The 18,325-nt window shown below is 49.9% G+C and overlaps 1 protein-coding gene across 9 annotated transcripts in view; it reads left to right on the plus strand.

Moving 5' to 3' along the window:
* L3MBTL1 (L3MBTL histone methyl-lysine binding protein 1) overlaps positions 1-18,325 on the plus strand; it is a 39,772-nt gene that overhangs the window by 20,076 nt on the left and 1,371 nt on the right. For 2 of the 9 annotated variants that reach the window (XM_030914740.1, XM_030914731.1), the window contains 11 exons: positions 314-465; positions 883-959; positions 1,549-1,634; positions 1,826-1,936; positions 2,387-2,501; positions 3,397-3,496; positions 3,657-3,854; positions 3,968-4,017; positions 7,616-7,773; positions 8,188-8,250; positions 15,356-18,154. In XM_030914740.1, the coding sequence (XP_030770600.1) occupies positions 314-465; positions 883-959; positions 1,549-1,634; positions 1,826-1,936; positions 2,387-2,501; positions 3,397-3,496; positions 3,657-3,854; positions 3,968-4,017; positions 7,616-7,773; positions 8,188-8,250; positions 15,356-15,490 (1,245 nt within the window). In that variant the 3' untranslated portion in view covers positions 15,491-18,154. Of the gene's footprint in view, positions 1-313; positions 466-882; positions 960-1,548; positions 1,635-1,825; positions 1,937-2,386; positions 2,502-3,396; positions 3,497-3,656; positions 3,855-3,967; positions 4,018-7,615; positions 7,774-8,072; positions 9,325-15,355; positions 18,155-18,325 lie in introns of those variants that run through there. The other 7 variants (XM_030914737.1, XM_030914736.1, XM_030914739.1 and 4 more) reach the window with 5 other exon arrangements.

Here is an 18,325-nt window from a genome sequence, read left to right on the forward strand (position 1 = left end):
GTCTGGGTAGGGAAGATTTATACTTGATTTGCCAGGTTCTTTGGGCGAACGCATAGCCTCCTTCCAGGCACTTACCTTCTGGCACAAGCCAGGCCTCTGAGTGCACTTTGGAGACCAGAGGTTCCTGAGCGCCTCAGGGCTCAGGTTATAATTCTGCCCTGGAGGGCCTTCTTTCCCAGCTTATTTCCCCTTCCTTTCTCACTGCCCACACCCCAGGCTTTCCTAGAGAACCTATTCCTTTGTTTGCCAATGGGCTTGGGGCTGGTGCTAGCCAGCTTGGCCCTGGCCATGGCAGCCCCTCTTTTTCCCCTAGAGTCCCCCACCCCTGGGCTTCCAGGTGGGCATGAAGCTGGAGGCTGTTGACCGCATGAACCCCTCCCTTGTCTGCGTGGCCAGTGTGACCGATGTGGTGGACAGCCGCTTCCTGGTGCACTTCGACAACTGGGATGATACTTATGACTACTGGTAGTGGGAGGGCCCAGACGTGGTCTCAGGGGGCGAGGGGATGGCAGGGGGCAACTGCTTTCATATCTCAGGTACCATGTAGCCCCACTCAGTCCAATTCTGACATTCAGATCTTCCTTGGGTTGGAAGATAATTGAATTGAGTTTTATCGTAAGAAATATAGCTCAATATTAAATGTTTCATCTAAAAATACCATGGTTAAGATGAGCAAACCCCTATGATTCATGATTTTCCCTTAGATATCATGGTGATGGTAGAGTTTGTAATTCATGTTGCAATTTTCTAACTTTGTCATTGCCATCTGTCTCCCTCTCACTAAGAAGTAGATGAGGGTGGGCCCTGAGCCATGCTATCAGAGGGTGGCAGGCTCAGGGCCTCAAGTTGCTCTTGGGACAGTGACATGTTCTTGGATTTCAGGTGTGATGCCAGCAGCCCCTACATCCACCCAGTGGGCTGGTGCCAGAAGCAAGGAAAGCCCCTCACCCCTCCACAAGGTGACCCTGCAGCCTGAGCAAGTCCCTTTCCCTAAGCCTGGCTCCACTTCCCTCTCCACTGACCGCCTACCAGTAGTGCCTCGGTAGCTGGCTCTCTAGGGTCAGGGTGAGAGAACAGACATGTCCTGAAGCCTCAGCTTCTTGGCCTGGGAGTTGAGAACCCTTTGATTTTAGGAGACTCCTGTCAAACCCTGACTCCATTGGGGTTTAGGGGAAGAAAGTTACATGACCATCTCAGCAAGGAAACAGGGAATCAGAAGTAAAGAAAATGAGTCCTTCCTCCTGGAAGTATTGCATTGGCCCAAATACAATAGAGATTCAAATGGGTCTGGGGTGGGAGCAACAGGCCAAGAGTGACAGGAGTCAGGGTTCCCAGACAGCCCTGTAAACTATTAGGGTGGTGCTGTGCTTGGTTCTACTAGCACCCATCTGCCTGAGGAGCCCAGTGCAAGGAGCTGGCTGTGGTGATGGTGGGGGAGATTCTAATCCAAGGGCCTCTGTCCCTTCCATGTTCGTAGTCCTGCTTGGGGGCAGAGGGCTTCCCCAGTACACCTGGGTGGCTAGACATTGCTCTCATCCTCTCCTCCAGACTACCCAGACCCTGATAACTTCTGTTGGGAGAAATATCTGGAAGAAACTGGGGCCTCTGCTGTCCCCGCTTGGGCCTTCAAGGTGGTGAGTCAGTGCTCCCTGCCCCCAGAGCTGAGCTCAGAAAGACATGGAGCACTCAACTAGCCAGGCTGGGGCACTAGTTTTCTCCTTTGGGCAAGCCCCAGTTTCCCCAGGCACAGCATTTGGGCTCCCTCTGTGGGGCCTCAGCTCTGCTGAGCTGGGCCTTGGCCTGAAGGAAGCTGTCCCCTCTGCAGCGACCCCCTCACAGCTTCCTGGTCAACATGAAGCTGGAGGCTGTGGACCGCAGGAACCCAGCCCTGATTCGCGTGGCCAGCGTGGAGGATGTGGAGGACCATCGGATAAAGGTGGCTCTGGGACCCTAGGGCTGGGAAGTGGACAGGCCAGTTGGGCAGGAATTCTATAGACTGCTTAGAGGTCAAGGGCATCATGGCGTGAGAGAGATGAAGCCAAAGATCTTGAATCTCATTCTTGCCTCATCTGTGACTTATTTTTGTGGGCTTGGACAAGTCATTTTCCCTCTCTAAGCCTTACATCATCTGTAAAATGGGCCTAAATTATTTTAGGGCGGACAAATCCTCGTCCCACCCAAGGACTGCCATTGGGAGATGCCAGTAACTTGATGAGTGATGCCCTTGGAAAATGTGGTGGCCAAGACTGATCATTGCAGGGTTGGCCCCTTGGTTCTTCCAATCCAGGATCTAGCTTCTGACGGGTCCCAGGGTTGGGGAGAGGACCTCCTGGCTGAGCTGGGCTCCATGAGAAACGCCTGACTTCCAAGAGCCTTTCCTCCCCAGATCCACTTTGATGGCTGGAGTCATGGCTATGATTTCTGGATCGACGCTGACCACCCAGACATCCACCCTGCCGGCTGGTGCTCCAAGACAGGACATCCCCTGCAACCTCCTCTCCGTGTGTACCCCTAGGGCACTCTGATCTTTTCCTTTCCCCCCAAGTTCTGACAGTCCTGTAGTTTGCCTACAGAGCTCTGACAACCCATGCCCAAATATGACACAGAGGGCTCTGATGCCTACCATGAGTTTCGGAATCCCCCATCCACCCCACCCCCGGACTATATGCTACACTAAGCAGTGCTTCTGGCTACCCCAGTTGTCGGGGTTTGGGGTGTTGAGGTGCAAAGGGGCGAGCTCACTTGGTAGCATGTGCTTCAGAGGTGGTCAGGCACTCAGGGATTTCTCTTAGCATCTAGCAGAGCCACACTGAGCATGCACTGTGTTTGCTAAGGACATGCTGGCTTCCTAAAGTAAATTCTCATTGTCTGTGTGGCAGGGATTAGAGTTCAGGTCACTGGGCTGCTCAGCCCCATTTTCACCCTTAGGATTCCCCTTCCTTATTTCCCTGCTGCAACTGTGTTTGTCTCACATGGGGTGTTGATCCTTTTTGAATGTTCTCCAAGCATGGGCAGAGCCTTAAAAAAGTTACCTAAGTCTTGGGGATGAAAACAAGAAAAAAAACAGAGAGTAACATGAATCTGCCGGATGTGGCTTCTGAGGTATGGCTTCACCCAACCAGCTCTGAGTGGCTCTTCTCCCCCAGAGTTCTCTCAGAGACTGAGGGTGTGGTCTACAGGTTTCAGCAAAGTATTAACATATGAGAGCTAAGCCCTCCTTACTCAGAGAGGGGCAGATATCCGGTAACAGAGAATGGTGTCACAACCGACACAGGGCCCTCATCCCTGGGGAGTGGGTTTCTAGTGCTGATCTCCCCAGTGGAAACTGCTCCTTCCCTGCCCAGCACTCCCCACCCCTAGGACTCCATGAGGACCCCCTCCTTTCTGCTCTTCTAGGACCCAGAGAGCCCAGCTCTGCCTCCCCTGGGGGCTGTCCCCCTCTCAGCTATAGGAGCCTGCCCCACACTAGGACATCCAAATACAGCTTTCACCACCGGTGAGTGAAGGTTCCTGCCGAGAGACTCTCAGGGTTGTTTTGCACCTACTGCATGCAGCCGACTGGGGTCCATTAAGACACTCTCCAGATGGGACCAGGGCTGGAGAGGGCTCAGCAGGGACCAGTGGATTCAACCCAACTTAAGCCTCTTCTTCCCCAGGAAGTGCCCCACTCCTGGTTGCGACGGCTCTGGCCATGTCACAGGCAAGTTCACAGCTCACCATTGCCTCTCAGGCTGCCCACTGGCTGAGAGGAACCAGAGCCGGCTGAAAGCAGAGCTGTCTGACTCAGAGGCCTCAGCTCGCAAGAAGAACCTCTCAGGCTTCTCCCCAAGGAAGAAGCCTCGCCATCATGGCCGGTATGGAGGCCAGGGAGTCAGGGCCCGGGCTTCCTGGGGGTGTGGGGCCTCGTAGCCTCTCGAACTGGGCCAGACAGTGATTCCCTGCCATGGACTGGTCCTTCTTTCTCCAGAATTGGACGCCCTCCGAAGTATCGAAAGATTCCGCAGGAGGATTTCCAGAGTAAGTCTGGGTTATCTGCTCGTGTGTCCTCCACTTCAGAGTGTTCACAGTGAGTGCACTGTCATTGGTGGGATGAGACAGATTTCCCAGAGTGGGAGAAGCTAGAAGGAGGGCTGTGCCTCTTTGTTTGAGATACTAAGAGCACAGAGCAGTGGCAAAAGCAGTGGAGGGGCCTTGAGTAACCTTGGGTTCCAGTCTCATGTCCCCCATGGCCTTGCTGTGAGTCTGTGGGGAGGGTGCAGAGCCTCTTGGGGCCTTTGGTTCTCACCGTGAAGCAGGATGATGCCCCTGCTCTTCTCTGATTCTATGCTTGCTGGGAAGGAGGCCATAGCTGTCACTTTCTACCTGCGTGACTTTATTAAGCAAGTCCTTTAACATCTTTGAGCTTCAGTTTCCTCACTTGAATAACTGAATAAAACCTGCCTTTCCGTTGTCAATACCTGAAATAACAGTGGTTACTACCACTGCTTCCTGAGCATCTACTATGGGCCAGGCAGTATGCCAGGTGCTTTACACATACTGTGTCTAACTCTCACACGAGTTCTCTTAACATGTATATTGTTCTTCTGCGAGAGGAGGAATGTGAGTCTCGAGGATGAAGTCACTTGCCCTAAGGGGCAGAGTTGGCATTCCAACTTGGATCTGACCTGACTCCTCCTGCTGTGTGCTGCTGGTATAAGAGACATAAAGCACCTAACCCAAATGTCAGTTCACTTCTACTCCCCTTGCATTAGCGTGCTTGCTGCCATAACAAAATACCATTGACTGGGTGGCTTAAACAATAGAAATTTATTTTTCACAGTTCTGGAGGCCACAAGTCCAAGATCAAGGTGTTGGCAGGCTTGATTTCTTGGCTTGCAGACGGCCACCTTCTTGCTGTGCTCTCACGTGGTCTTTCTTCTGTGCACAAGCATTCCTGGTGTCTCGTGATGTGTCCAAGTGTCTCTTCTTGTAAGGATACCAACTGAATTGGATTAGGGCCCATCCTAATGACCTCATTTTAACTTAATCACTCTTTAAAGGCCCTTTCTCCAAATGCAGTCCCATTCTGAGGCACTGGGGATTAGGGCTTCAGCATATGAATTTTGCGGGGACACATTTCAGCCCATAACATACTTCAAGGGGAGGAGCATAGTGACTGAGCCCTCCCCTGGGTGGTGAATTCGTCTTACGTCTTCAGCCACTAGTACAGGGCCTGATGCACAGCAGGGATGCCTCAGTTGAATGGAATGCATGTCGTTTTAAGGCTAAAAGAGACCTTGAGAATCACTTGGTTTAATGCACCTTTGGCAAGACCCAAGCTGTCCCAGTTCTTCAAGAACAGTCTCTGTAACCTGGGCAGTAAGTAACAGTGATAAAAAGCATAGCCCTGAAGTCAGACTACCTTTTACAGGCTGAGAGATCTTGGGTGAGTGACACTGCCTCCCTGAGCCTCACCTTCCTCATCTGTAAAATGCTGATAATAATCGAACCCATCGTATGATGTGGTGAGAGGCTTAACTGAGATGCTCCATGTGAGGCGGAGCTCCCTGCCAGTATTATTATTCTGAGTCTCTTGCTCACTCCCTCTTGCTGTCATCTCATACTGTTTCCTCTTTTCAGGAACAGAGGCAATTTCTTCAGTCTCCCACCTGAGGTCTTGGCCAACGCCTAGACCCTCAGAGTAAGGACTCCTAAGGATCAAACTGCAGTGGGCATTTCTTGTACCCACCTGTGGTACCCACAGTCCGGTCCACTGCAGGACCAAGTTCTGACCACCAGAGGGCACTTGCCTACTGTGTTCATCCCGGAATTAGGCTGTAGAATTTTTGGGAAGCTACATCTTTCCAAGACTGAGACTATGTCCTGGAGCTGGCAAAGAAGGGCTCACCCAGAGCCTTGAGGCACTTTAAGGATAGAGCAGGGGCCATTTCCCAGATCTCACTTCTGCAGGGCACCCCTGCTTTTCTAGCTCTCCTCTCACCCAGAGGAGCCACTGGTCATCCATAGGCTCTGGGGTTTGCTGTGAACACTTCCATAGGAAGGGCTGCCTGGAGAGGACAGGGCTTGGCTGGGCTTAGTCTTTAGGCCTGGAAGTGTCAGCTACTGAAGGAACCGAGGAGCCATGTCTGAGGAGACATGTCTGACCTGCAGCTGGATGGTCTACAGTTAGATAAAACACTAACTGCTGGTGAGCACTCCTGGCCTGTGCTCTTCCCTGTGCTCTGGGGAAGCAAGATAAGGAGAAAAGCTCCCTACAAACTTGGTGTTGTCTCCCAAACCCTACCCCAGGGTATGAAGGGGACCAGATACAGGGTTTCAAAGAGGGAGTACCTGGGTGGACCAGAGGCCAAACCTGTGGCCAGGTAGATAAGGTGCTAGTGGTGGTAGCTGTCATAAGAGATGCTGGGTGTGCCCCAGACGGGCCATGAGAGGAGCTGACTGAGCAGGGAGATGGGGCTGTCTGGGGTATGGGCAGGTATTAGGGTTTTGCTGATGAACAGAGAGAGCAGCAGGAAGGCAGTGGCACAAAAGTGTGGTTGGTAGGGCCGGGGATGGAATCCCCGAGGCTTTGTGGGTAAATGGGGGTGGAAGAGCCAGGCTTAAAGGCAGACACTCAAGGAGAGAGGGCAGGACAATCTATGACCAACAGGGAGGGTCTTTGACAAGAGGGCACTTGGAGGTGCTGCACTAATGAGCATCTGGAATTAGCACCAGGAGAATAAAGAGCCAATGCTCCTGGACCATGGACAGAGGCTGGGAAAACCCCTTGGGAAAGCGGCCACATTGCACAAGGCCAGCCAAGGCTGGTAGCAGTGAGTGGGGCCCGGTTTGTCAAAGCAGCCAGAGGGGATGAAGTCCAAGTTGGCAAGTGCCAGGCCCCACCAAGGAGGAGGCCAAGCTGAGCAGCATCAGTCATCAGCTCAGTACAGCTGCTTGAGGTAGGAGGTTGGGGCCACTGATCCCAAAGGCAGACCAGGAAGCAAAGCCACAGGCAACATGGAGCTGAGGAGTGGGTCAGGGATCACCCTCCAGTGCTGGCGTAGGCAGTAGTGCAGACCGGGCTGGTGGAGGAGGGGGAGGAACTGGAGCTTGAGGCAATGGTAGTGGCCAGAGGGGTGGTCTTCAGCCTCCTCAGGGGGACTGTGATTCTGAAGCAGAATCACCCTGGCTCTGAGAAAGTTGGTCGTAGCCCAAAAGGACCGATGAGAAGAAGAGTAAACAGTAGACTTCTGACGTCAAGGCTGAGCTTGTTTGGATGTTAAGGACCCTTTTGATGCATGGCATCTAGAAAATTATGTCTTTAGAGATGCTACAGCAGCTCTAAGAGAGTATCCTTGCAGGGCCCAGGGTGGTGCAGCCTCAGAGAGATGGGGTGAGGGTCATTCCAAATAGCTGACCTGAGAGTCTTTGAGAGAGTCACTTTACCAGCAGGAGTGAATACTGCGTGAGGAGTCAGGAGATATGGCTCACCCTCTTAACTGTACAGGCTGTCAGAAGGGGCCTGGGGTCCTGTCTACTCTGCCAGCCAGTCTCCTGAGTGGTGTGGGTATGCATGGGCTTCGGGAACAGTTTAGCCTTCAGAGTCGGCCTGCCGTCCTCTGCCTCTGCTTTCCAGCACTCACGCCCGATGTCGTGCACCAGTCCCTCTTCATGTCAGCCCTGTCGGCCCACCCGGACCGCTCACTCTCAGTGTGCTGGGAGCAGCACTGCAAGCTCCTGCCAGGAGTAGCAGGCATCTCAGCCTCGACAGTTGCCAAGTGGACCATCGATGAGGTGAGGAGTGAGGGCCCTTCTTTATCCTTCTCTTCCCCTCCTCCTCCCTCTCACCATACCCTGGTGGAAAGGCCCAGGTCAGGTAGAACCTGGTACCACTCCTGGCACTACCTTGTGCTCATCTGTCAGCTGCCCAGTGAGACACTTCCTAATAGGCCCATCGTGGCAGAGGGGGCGGGGGCTGTGCTGCTGTTTCAGCCAGAAATCCAACAGGAGAGACAGACTTCAGTCCCGGGCCTCAGAAGCAAGGGGCCCAACTTGGCACATCTGCCAGCATAGAAACCCTAAGATCCTTTTAGGCTGGGGAGAAAAAGCAGCATTGGCACAGCTCAGAAGCACCTTGGCCGTGGAGGCCAGCCCTCCTACATGCCCAAGCTCTGTCCCCTGGTCAACATGTCATCTTTGGTTTCCAAGGTCTTCGGCTTTGTTCAGACCCTGACAGGTTGTGAGGACCAAGCACGCCTCTTCAAAGACGAGGTAAGGTGCAAGTGCAGAGTGGGAGACAGAGCCGGGGTCACTGTGGCCTTAAGACAGCAGGAAGTAGGTGCCCTCCTTGGCACTGCCTCAGCTAGGGAGGGACCCATGTTGCCCTACCGGGCAAGAATAGTCCGAGTGACCCATGTCTCTGGGAAGAATCTAGTCTGGACTGTGGCCCAGCTTGGGGACCCTGTGTGCTCAGACCATCTTCAGGAAGGAAGAGGCGTCCTGGAGACAGGCACTCCTCTGCTCTCTACCCACTCATTTGCTTGCCAAACTTAGCTTTGCAAGTGGTAGTCAGTAAATTAAAGTGTACTTTTTTTAACCTTTAATCCAATATAGCTGATAATTAAAGTGTATTTTGAATGACACAGATATTGTGATTTACTGCAAGGATCCTCACACACACTTCAAATCAAGAGCCAAGGAGTAGTGAGTTGTAGATAAAAAAAGAATGTCAGCTTTGGAGACATTCTGGGTTTAAATCCCAGTTCTGTCAATTTGAGCTGTTTACTGTCTCTGAGCCTGCATCTTCTTGTCTGTAAAATGGAGATAAAGTGGGTATAATGAGGTCTACCTTGCAGAGCCATTGTGAGCATTGGAAATGATGAATGAATCATGCTAGAATGTCTAGTATCATTACAGTCATGCATTGCTTAACGATGGGGATACATTCTTAGAAATGTGTCACTAGACAATTTTGTCATTGTGTAAACATTATAGAATGTACTTACACAAACCTAGATGTTATATGTATTTTTATTTATATGTATATTTTCACATGAAAAAACAAATGTCCCAGCATTATTACTGAATATCAGTCATTTCCCCTACTTGATCTGCAATGCCAATATCAAGGGCCATATCAGGTTTCTGTATATGTTCCATTATAATCTTATGGGACCATGGTTTTAAATGTGGAATCATTGACGGAAATGTCTTTATGTAGCATATGGCTGTGTATCACTAGTATATACATAGCAATATTATGGAGGAACATGTAGATCCAATCACTTTACCTATACAAAATGACTGATATGGTGGGAACACAACAAACACCAGTTTTGACTTTTAGTACATAGTTGCCCTTAAGTAAAGAACTTTGTCGGCCGGGTGCAGTGGCTGATGCCTGTAATCCCAACACTTTGGGAGGCCAAGTTGGGCAGATCACCTGAGGTCAGGAGTTCAAGACCAGCCTGGCTAACGTGGTGAAACCCTGTCTCTACTAAAAATACAAAATTAACTGGGTGTGGTGGCATGCACCGGTAGTCCCAGCTACTCGGGAGACTGAACCTGGGAGGCGGAGGTTGCGGTGAGCCGACATTGTACCACTGCACTTCAGCGTGGGCAACAGAACAAAACTCTGTCTCAAAAAACAAAAAAAGAAAGTAGTTGGCTCTTCTTGCCCTGGAAGAGTGTCTGTATCCAGGCCCAACGCAGCCAGTTTCCTCCTTTGAGCTGTGTGTGGTGGAGCTCCCAACTCCTCCCGCTTCCGGGTGCTTTCCTCACCCTCTGTGTTGGCGATCTTCTTCTCTTCATGTATGTGTGCAGAGCTGGACTCCCTGTTTTCCATGGCCTCTGGCCGACGTAGAACACGCTGGGGTGCTGCTCTCCTAGAGGTGTTTTAATGGAGATAAAATGCCTATAGAGAGATAGGCACACATGTTAAAAGTACAATTTCACAGGTTTTACGACATGTCTGCCCTTGAACTCTTCAATCAACATATAGATATTTCCTCTCGTATTAAATCATACAAAAAAAAACTTAGCAAAAAGAAAAAAGAAAAGAAAAAGATATAGACCTTTCCATCATACCAGAAAGTTCTTTCTCAGCCCCTTTTAGTCAGTCCGCACCCCAAAAGACAACCACTTTTCTAATTTCTAGCGTCATAGATGAGCTTTGCCTGTTCTCGAACTCATATAAATGGAATCATAGGGCGTGTTATCTTCTAGGTCTGTCTCTGCACAGTGTCATGTTTTTGAGGCTTCTCCATGTTGTTATCTGTACCTGTAGTTTGTTTATTGCTGACTGGTGTTCCATTTTATGAGTATACCATAATTTCTTGTACATTAGGGTTATTTTCTCTTCCCCTAGATTTGAACCCTATTTTTTTTGTTAGCAAAACTTAAGTTTGCCCTAGCTTTATTATAGCCACATCACACTAGTTTGGGGTTCATAAAAGCCCTCAGGTGCTTTTCATGTCAACTACAGTTGAACCAAATTTTCCAGGTAGTACTTGTACCACTGAGATTTTTTTTTTTTAATTAACCTAATGTAAAACTTTACATGCACCCTATTAAATGTTATCTGGTTGGTTTCATAGCCCTGTTTTAAAATTTGCTTTTGTCATCTGTGATGTTAATAAGGCTTTCCAACCTCGTACAGCTTGCACATTTGATAAATAAGCCTTCTGTGTCTTTGTCCAAGTCTTAACGTGTTTTATGAGAAGGCAGAACCATGTGGCACCCTGTTTCAGACCTTTCTGTAGGTTGACCACAGGTCATAAGTCAGCACTCTTCAAGTGTAGTTGTTCAGCCAGCTACAGAGCCAGCCGAGTTTCATCCTCCAGCCTATGCTTGGCTTTGCATTCTCTTCATCTTGGGACTAGGGCTATGTCTCCCAGGAACATCTGGTGTGTCTCTTGGTTCAGCATGGTCTGTGATACAGAAAACTAGTGGCCAAAGGGAGAAGGTGTACTGGTAGACTGCCAGCATCAAATAGAGTCTTGGAGTGGAGCAGGACCTTTATGGGATCTGAGGATCACCATCTCCAGTGTCTGGCCCATGTCATCAGTTTCCACAGGTAGGACGATGCTCCAGGAGTGGGCTCTCTCTGGCTTAACTGATGATTGGGTATTCAGGGACACCAATCAAGATGTTCTCCGTCTGGGACACAGACCAACCAGTAGAGGGTTGCTTCATGAGTGAGGAATTAGAGCAAAGTGCATAGATGGTCTTATGGTTGTTCTTTACTGGTGGCTCTAAGAGTAGTCTGTCCAGTCCTCTCTTTGTCATCTTTATTGTAGCCATTTCATCAGCAAATAATTATTGATGTCTACTTTGTGCCTGGCCTTGTATAAGGTGATGTGATACTGAAGCAGATAAGAACAGGTCCCTGCTCTTAAGGTTCTCAGCATGGTAGGGGATACAGAATTGTAAGTTGTTGCTCCTGGTAGAGTGTGGTAAGGGCCGTGAAAGACACATGTGCAGGTGTCCTGGAGCCCAGAGGAAGGGGAGGACAGAGAGGGGCCGATGGGCTCTGCTAACTGTGCAGCCAGATGGATACTGGCAGCTTGCTGCTTCCCAAATGTCCCATATTCTTGGGCTCCTGGTAGACCACACCTTTCTGCTGTGAAAGCATAGAAGTCCCAGTGGGGTTTTGAAAGTGCTGATTAAATCTTAGCGTGACCTGTGTTAAACATTCCATGTGTGGCTTTCTCAAGATCTATCCTGATCACCTCAATTTTAGGAAATTCCCTGGACATCTCCACAGCGCTGCAGGCTGTTGCTTACGGTGGATTATTGTATGACTTATTTTATCCATTTTCCTCTACCTTCAAGGTCAGAACATGACCCTTTTCCTGATCATATGGCTCAAAACTCCCCATACCCACCAGCACACAAACAACATCTTAGATTTTCTGAGGTCATTCCATGGTTCCCTTACCTAGTCTCAGACTGCCAGACCACAGACTCTGGCCTTTGCTTTGAAGAACCTGGAACCTGGGCCTTGGCAATTACCGTGGGTGAGAAATCTCAGGCAATACACAAGGAGCCATATACCAGTGGGTTCTCTGAATGATAAGAACTGAAATCCTGGCTGGGGCGGTGGTTCACTCCTGTAATCCCAGCAATTTGGGAGACCAAGGCAGGCAGATTATTTGAGGTCAGGAGTTTGAGACCAGCCTGGCCAACATGGTGAAACCCATTCTCTATGACAAATACAAAAAAATTAGCCGAGCATGGTGGTGCGTGCCTGTAGTCCAGCTACTCGGGAGGCTGAGGCATGAGAATCGCTTGAACCTGGGAGGCAGAGGTTGCAGTGAACTGAGATCATGCCACTGCACAGAGCAAGACTCTCTATCAAAAAAAAAAAAAAAAGAAGAAATGAAATGAACTCCTGTAAGAGTCCATACTTAACTCTGCCAGGGATTCCTTTCCTTCATATCTTGAACTTCGAGATCTCCCTGGCCAGGCTCTGTGATTCAGTGGGACCATCAAGAGGGAGCCCCAGAGGCCAGGCATGGTGGCTCACATCTGTAATCCCAGATGTCAGGAGTTCGAGACCAGCCTGGCCAACATGGTGAAACCCTATCTATACGACAAATACAGAAATTAGCCGGCTGTGGTGGCACATGCGTCTGGTCCCAGCTACTCAGAAGGCTGAGGCAGAAGAGTCGCTTGAACCCGGGAGGTGAAGGTTACAGTGAGCCAAGATCATGCCACCGTACTCCAGCCTGGGTGACAGAGCAAGATTCAGTCTCAAAAAAAAAAGATGGGAGCACCAGAGCCAGACCAGCATGAGGTGTCTGAATCTGGATGTTTCTACACAGACACATCTGCTGGGGGTCAGCAAAGAGAGCTCCTCAAGTCCAAGGGAGCTGCCTCCTGGGATGACCACTTGGCATCCCCCTCATAGCTCCCAGTGTCTCAGGCAAGCAGTTTCTCCAGTGCTTCCCCATCAAGAAGGTGCTGGAGAGAGAATAGAATGGCAAACTCCATGAGGAAGGGGGAGATGTGCTTATTCACCAGACACTGGTCTTAGACCTGGGAAGCCCCTTTTCACTTGAGGGGTCATTTTAGAGCATTAGAAAGGAAGCTTAATGCAGATAATCTGAGCGGTGCATTTGGCTACTAGACTTTCCATTTTCTTTTGAGGGGGAAGGCTTTTAGCCATCAGAAGTGCCAGTTTTCGGAGCCTCCTTGGTTAGTGAATTGGGAAGGACCAGGTAACTGTTTCCTCAGAGCTGCTGGGGGGACAGATATATGGGGTTCATTCCCCCACTCTGTCCTGCCTCCGTTTAACCTCTAAGATTGCCAGCCTCTGTGAGATACAGTCCTGTTGTCACCGCACCTCGGAGATCCTTTCATTCATTCTTTCTGGATTTACTGAGCACCTGACTTATGTCAGGTGAGCAGCCCTGTGGTGCTCCTGGAAGGCAAATGAAGAAATACATACAATTCAGGGGAGTTTGTGGAACTGTGTGAACTCTAGGCAGAGCGGAAGGAGAATTCAGGGGAGTTTGTGGAGCTGTGTGAACTCTAGGCAGAGCGGAAGGAGAATTCAGGGGAGTTTGTGGAGCTGTGTGAGCTCTAGGCAGAGCGGAAGGAGAATTCAGGGGAGTTTGTGGAACTGTGTGAGCTCTAGGCAGAGCGGAAGGAGAATTCAGGGGAGTTTGTGGAGCTGTGTGAACTCTAGGCAGAGCGGAAGGAGTGGACAGTTCTGACTGCTGGGAGAAGCATGCTGACAGTGAGCAGGCCTTCCTGGCAGGGGTGGTAGAGGGAACAGAGGTGCAAGGCAGAAGACACCTAGTTATTGGGGAAGGGTCTGTAGTGCAGTCTGGAGCTAGGTGTGAGGAGGGCTCACGCGGAACTGTGGGGCAGGGCCAGGCTTGGGCAGCATCGCCCCCTGAGCTGCATGAGTCATGTCCATAGGATACCCCTACCCAGCTCTCACAGTGCTTAAGAACACAGATCAGCACTTATAAGCAAGGTATATCTTGGGCAAATTCTGTAGCCTGTCTGCCTTGGTTTCCTCATCTGTATAATCGGGATAATGGTATTGCTTCATAGGGTTATTGTGAGGATTAACTGAGTTAATACATGACAGGTGCTTAGGAGCAGTGCCTGGCACATAAGAAACAACACAGAAGTGTTTTCATTGCTATGATGCTTGAGGGGCGAGCATAGGAGGGATGGCATATCCTCAAAAACAGCGTCCCCCAGCTCAGTCTCTTGACCACCACAGTCTGCCTCCCAGCTCTCTTCATTCCATCCCCTCCTCCACAACTGACTTCCCTTCTTGACTCTACCCACATACCTAGCTGCTAGAATTAACAGTTACCAATATTTTCCATATTTGCTTCACCTATATTTGGATGAAGTAATTTTAAGTAAATTTTAGACATCATGACATTTCACCCCTGAGGACATAACTTTGCATCTCTAAAAACTAAGGACTTTCTTTACATAACCACAATCTTGTTATTCCACTACCAAATTGCAAGTAACTCCTTTATATCATCCAATACCCAGTCTGCATTCGTATTTCCCCAGTTCTTAGGATACTCTTTGCAGTTTTTGAGCCAGAATCCAAACAAGGCCCACATAATTGGTTTTGGTTTTTATGTCTCTTAAGTTTCTTCTGTTCTAGAAGAGCCCCTCCATCCTTTGTTTTTCCTTTTTTAATGACATTTTAAAAGTCTTTCAGAATGTGGTTTTTTGGATTTGTCTTGTTGCTTTCTTGTGGTGTCACTTAACTTGTTCCTCTATCCCCTGTATTTCCCAAGAAATGAAAGTTAGATCCAAAGGCTGGGTTAGACTTAGGTTAAATTTCTCACTGTCACTGTCTCTGTTTCTCTCTCTCTCTCCCCCTGCCCACCTCTGCTTTTGGCAAGACAAGCTCCTAGGTGATACTGTGTACTTCATACTGCCTCATGTCGGAATGCACACAATGTCTGCTTGTCTTGCTGTTAGCAACACTAAGGTTGACCAATGAGGTCATGTGGGGACATCAACAGCAGGTTTCCAAAAGCCACTTGTCTGTGAGGACTCAAAAGACATTTTGCAAATACATATGCTAAACCTTAGACCAGTCAGCAGAAAGAGAGAAAGAGAACAAGTGTGTGAAGATGGGGAAACCTGTGGCTGTCTTTCTTTCCTTCTCCGTCCCCATTGCTGTCTTCCTTTTTTCCTTTCTCCCTCCCTTCTCCTTTCTCCCGGTCCTTTCTCTCCCCATCTCTCCTCCTTCCCTTTCTTCCGCATATCCTTTACTCCTCCTCCCCTCCCTCATTCCCCATGTACACCCCTCCCTTTCCTTCACCCCTGCCCCGTGACCCTTTCCACCTTCTTCTCCACTTTCCACCTCCCTCCCCCAACCCCTCAGATGATTGACGGCGAGGCCTTCCTTTTGCTGACACAGGCGGACATTGTGAAGATCATGAGCGTCAAGCTGGGCCCAGCCTTGAAGATCTATAATGCCATTCTCATGTTCAAAAACGCCGATGACACCTTAAAGTGACTGGCCCAGGGCTGGGCCCTCCTGCGGCCCCTGCTTGGTCTCCCTCTCCAGCTGATGCTTTCTTCCTGACCTGAGTTCCTCATACCCCCATGTCCCCATGTTCTACCTGTATCTGACCAGGGCTAGTCCTTCTTAGAGGGTACATGGGAGCCGAGGAGCCCTGGGGAGGATAGGCACCCAGCCCCAAGTCCTAGAGCTCATTCGCCACCAGGCATGTTAGTGAGGGTGTGATAGGCAGGGGCATTACTCATGGAGTCAGTGGGACTGTGGCAGCTCCAGCGGACTTTTATTTTATTACCAAAGGGTCTTTTTCTTAGCGGTTGAGGAGAGTCTAGTAGAGCAGCAGTCCTTCAATCTGAGACCCCTTTCCCCTTTTTGGTATCTCTGTGTACTTTTCTCTTCTTGGCTCCTTTCCTCCTGCCAAGAATGACCCTGCCACAAACGTATTTACTCCTGGAGGCACCTCCTCCCTTTCTGTCTGCTGGTTTTGCTGCCCTCATTCTGCTGCTTCGTTTCCTGGGCAGTGCCCCCAGCCAGACCCCACTGGCTCTTCCCCCTGAGATATGTGAACCTCAGAAACATGTTTTCATAAGATCCGTTGGAAGTCTCTAGCTGCCTTTCTCTCTTTTGCCCAGAATTGAGAGATTCTGAGCTTAGATGCCTTCTTGAACTTGCCCAGTTCTGGACCAGTTGGCATTTTAGTATCCCATGCCAAGTCCAAGTTCCAGCAGAATGAGCAGATGGCTAGAGCCTCTTTTATAGATGGCAGAAGTGGAGGTTCCACTGCTGTTTTCCACTCACCCTTCATGTGTTGAGTCTGGAAAGGAGTAAGCCCAGCCTGGTCAGTAGCCTAGGTTAGGAGACCAGCATAAGAATTTGTTAGACAATCTCGGGTCTTTGGCCAGAGGGGCAGCTCCAGCAGGCATAGTGGTGCCTGAAATTAGGAATAGTGTCCTCTGCAGCCTTGGACCTCAGCCAAGGTATTGCCCATGGGGTGATGGCCCCAGGTCTGCCAGGCCTTCTGCCATGAAAATGTAGCACTCTGTGTAGCACACACCCCCATGACATCATTCAGCGTGTCCCTTAAATGTTTACCATAGCTCTTGCAGAGTCTGAAAGTTGGGAGTTAGGAAGGTGAACTTTTCTATCTGAATTCTCCGGGTCCCTGAAGCCCTCCTTGCCGCTCTCCATCTGTCTTGCACCTGCCAGCCAGGTCCCTGCCGGGCTCTGGACTTCCACCTCTCTGTCCACATAGGAACCCAGCCTCCACTGAGTCACTGCCAAACCTGCCTCCCAGCCTGGGTGGGAAGGGGGAGAGCCACTGGCAGGGGCCAGCCCCACATAGAGGCAAGGAGTCACTGCCAACCTCCCGTGCCCAGGTGCTGATGTGGGCCTGCAGAGTGTGGGGCCGGTGCCTTCCCCCAGACCCCTTCTCTCAATCATGTGATGCGTGTGTGTGTGCACGTGTATGTGTGCGTGTGTGGCACTCTCAGAAGTGTTTGACAGGGTGCAGATGTGAGGCTCAGTGTTGGGAAAATGCCAAGGGCTATTATTAAAATTTGAAGCTTTATTTTTACCTTAGAAGTGGAAAACCCAGAGCTCTGTTGATTTCCTACCACAACCCAGTAGGGGCCCCTCTCTCCCGTGGGCTGGACAGCTTTTGGAGGAAGCCATTCAGCTCCCGCAGTTGAGCTCCCACAGGGCTTCAGGTGTCCCTTCCCTTTCAACTGCTTAGAGGCAGCTTTGAGCACAGCCTTCCTGGAAGGAAGCTAGCCAAGCCCTGCCACACAGCAAAGGTTGGGTTTACAAGGGTGACATTGGTACCCCCTTGGCCAAGAGTAAAGAAGAACGAGTCTAAGCCCTGCTTTTATCTTGGTTTTCTGGGTGGTGGCAGAGCTCATCAGCTTCTTATCGTCAGTCTGCTCCTCTAAAAGACGAGAGATGTTCACTGACTGTGTGCGGTGAGAAGGCAGCAAGTACTCATGGCTGGTGCTGTGAGACCTCACAGCTTCTAAGGAGAGGGGCTAGGAGGGCCTTTGCCATCGGATCTGCCTAATGCTTGCCTGTGGTAAAGGCAAGATGGACCAAGGGCCTTGGAAAAAAGGGCTCCCAGGCCTCTGAACTTTGAGGCCTCAGCACTTTCTGCACTATTGTCAAACTCTTTGGAAAGAAACCAAATCATTAAAAAGCAGGAAGAAATCTGCCTCTTGTCTGCCCCACTGCCCTTTTACCCCCACTCTGTCCCCAAATGATATTATTGCACCTTGACCTGGGAGTGCAGAGAGGGGAGGGAGTTGGCAGAGATTCCTGGTGCCCTCTGCCCTCTTAGCAACAGGTGCCACTTATATATTGGCCCCTGGCAGCTTCGCCCAGCCCCTGATCACCCAGGCCTAGGGCAGTTAGGTCCTTTCTGTTTATGTTCTCAAGCAGAGAGAATGATCTCAGAGTTTGCAAATGAAGCCTTTTTTGCACTTTCATTCACATGCACTTTGGTGGGGTTACATTTTTGTACTTGCCTCTTGTGTGTGCCCATGTGTGTGTGTGTTTTTTAAGAGAATCTTCTGGCTTAAGCTAAGATGACTCTTGAGGGAGAAAAAGTTACAAACAAAATGTGGTGTGATTTGTCGGTGTATCAAAACAACATAAATAAACTTGAACAACTGACATTCAGCAAGAGTCTGTTTCTATTTTCATGATAAAACATCCAGAGAACACAAAATGATTATCAGTAGTGGCATTACTGAAGAGACTAAAGTGTTCTCTTTGTTGTTAGTTAGGGGTCCTTATAGTTTTTAAGGTAAGAAACAAAGGATAAGGATAAATGGGTATATCTGT

Source organism: Rhinopithecus roxellana, chromosome 13 (genome assembly GCF_007565055.1).
Source record: "Rhinopithecus roxellana isolate Shanxi Qingling chromosome 13, ASM756505v1, whole genome shotgun sequence".
NCBI lineage: Eukaryota > Metazoa > Chordata > Mammalia > Primates > Cercopithecidae > Rhinopithecus > Rhinopithecus roxellana.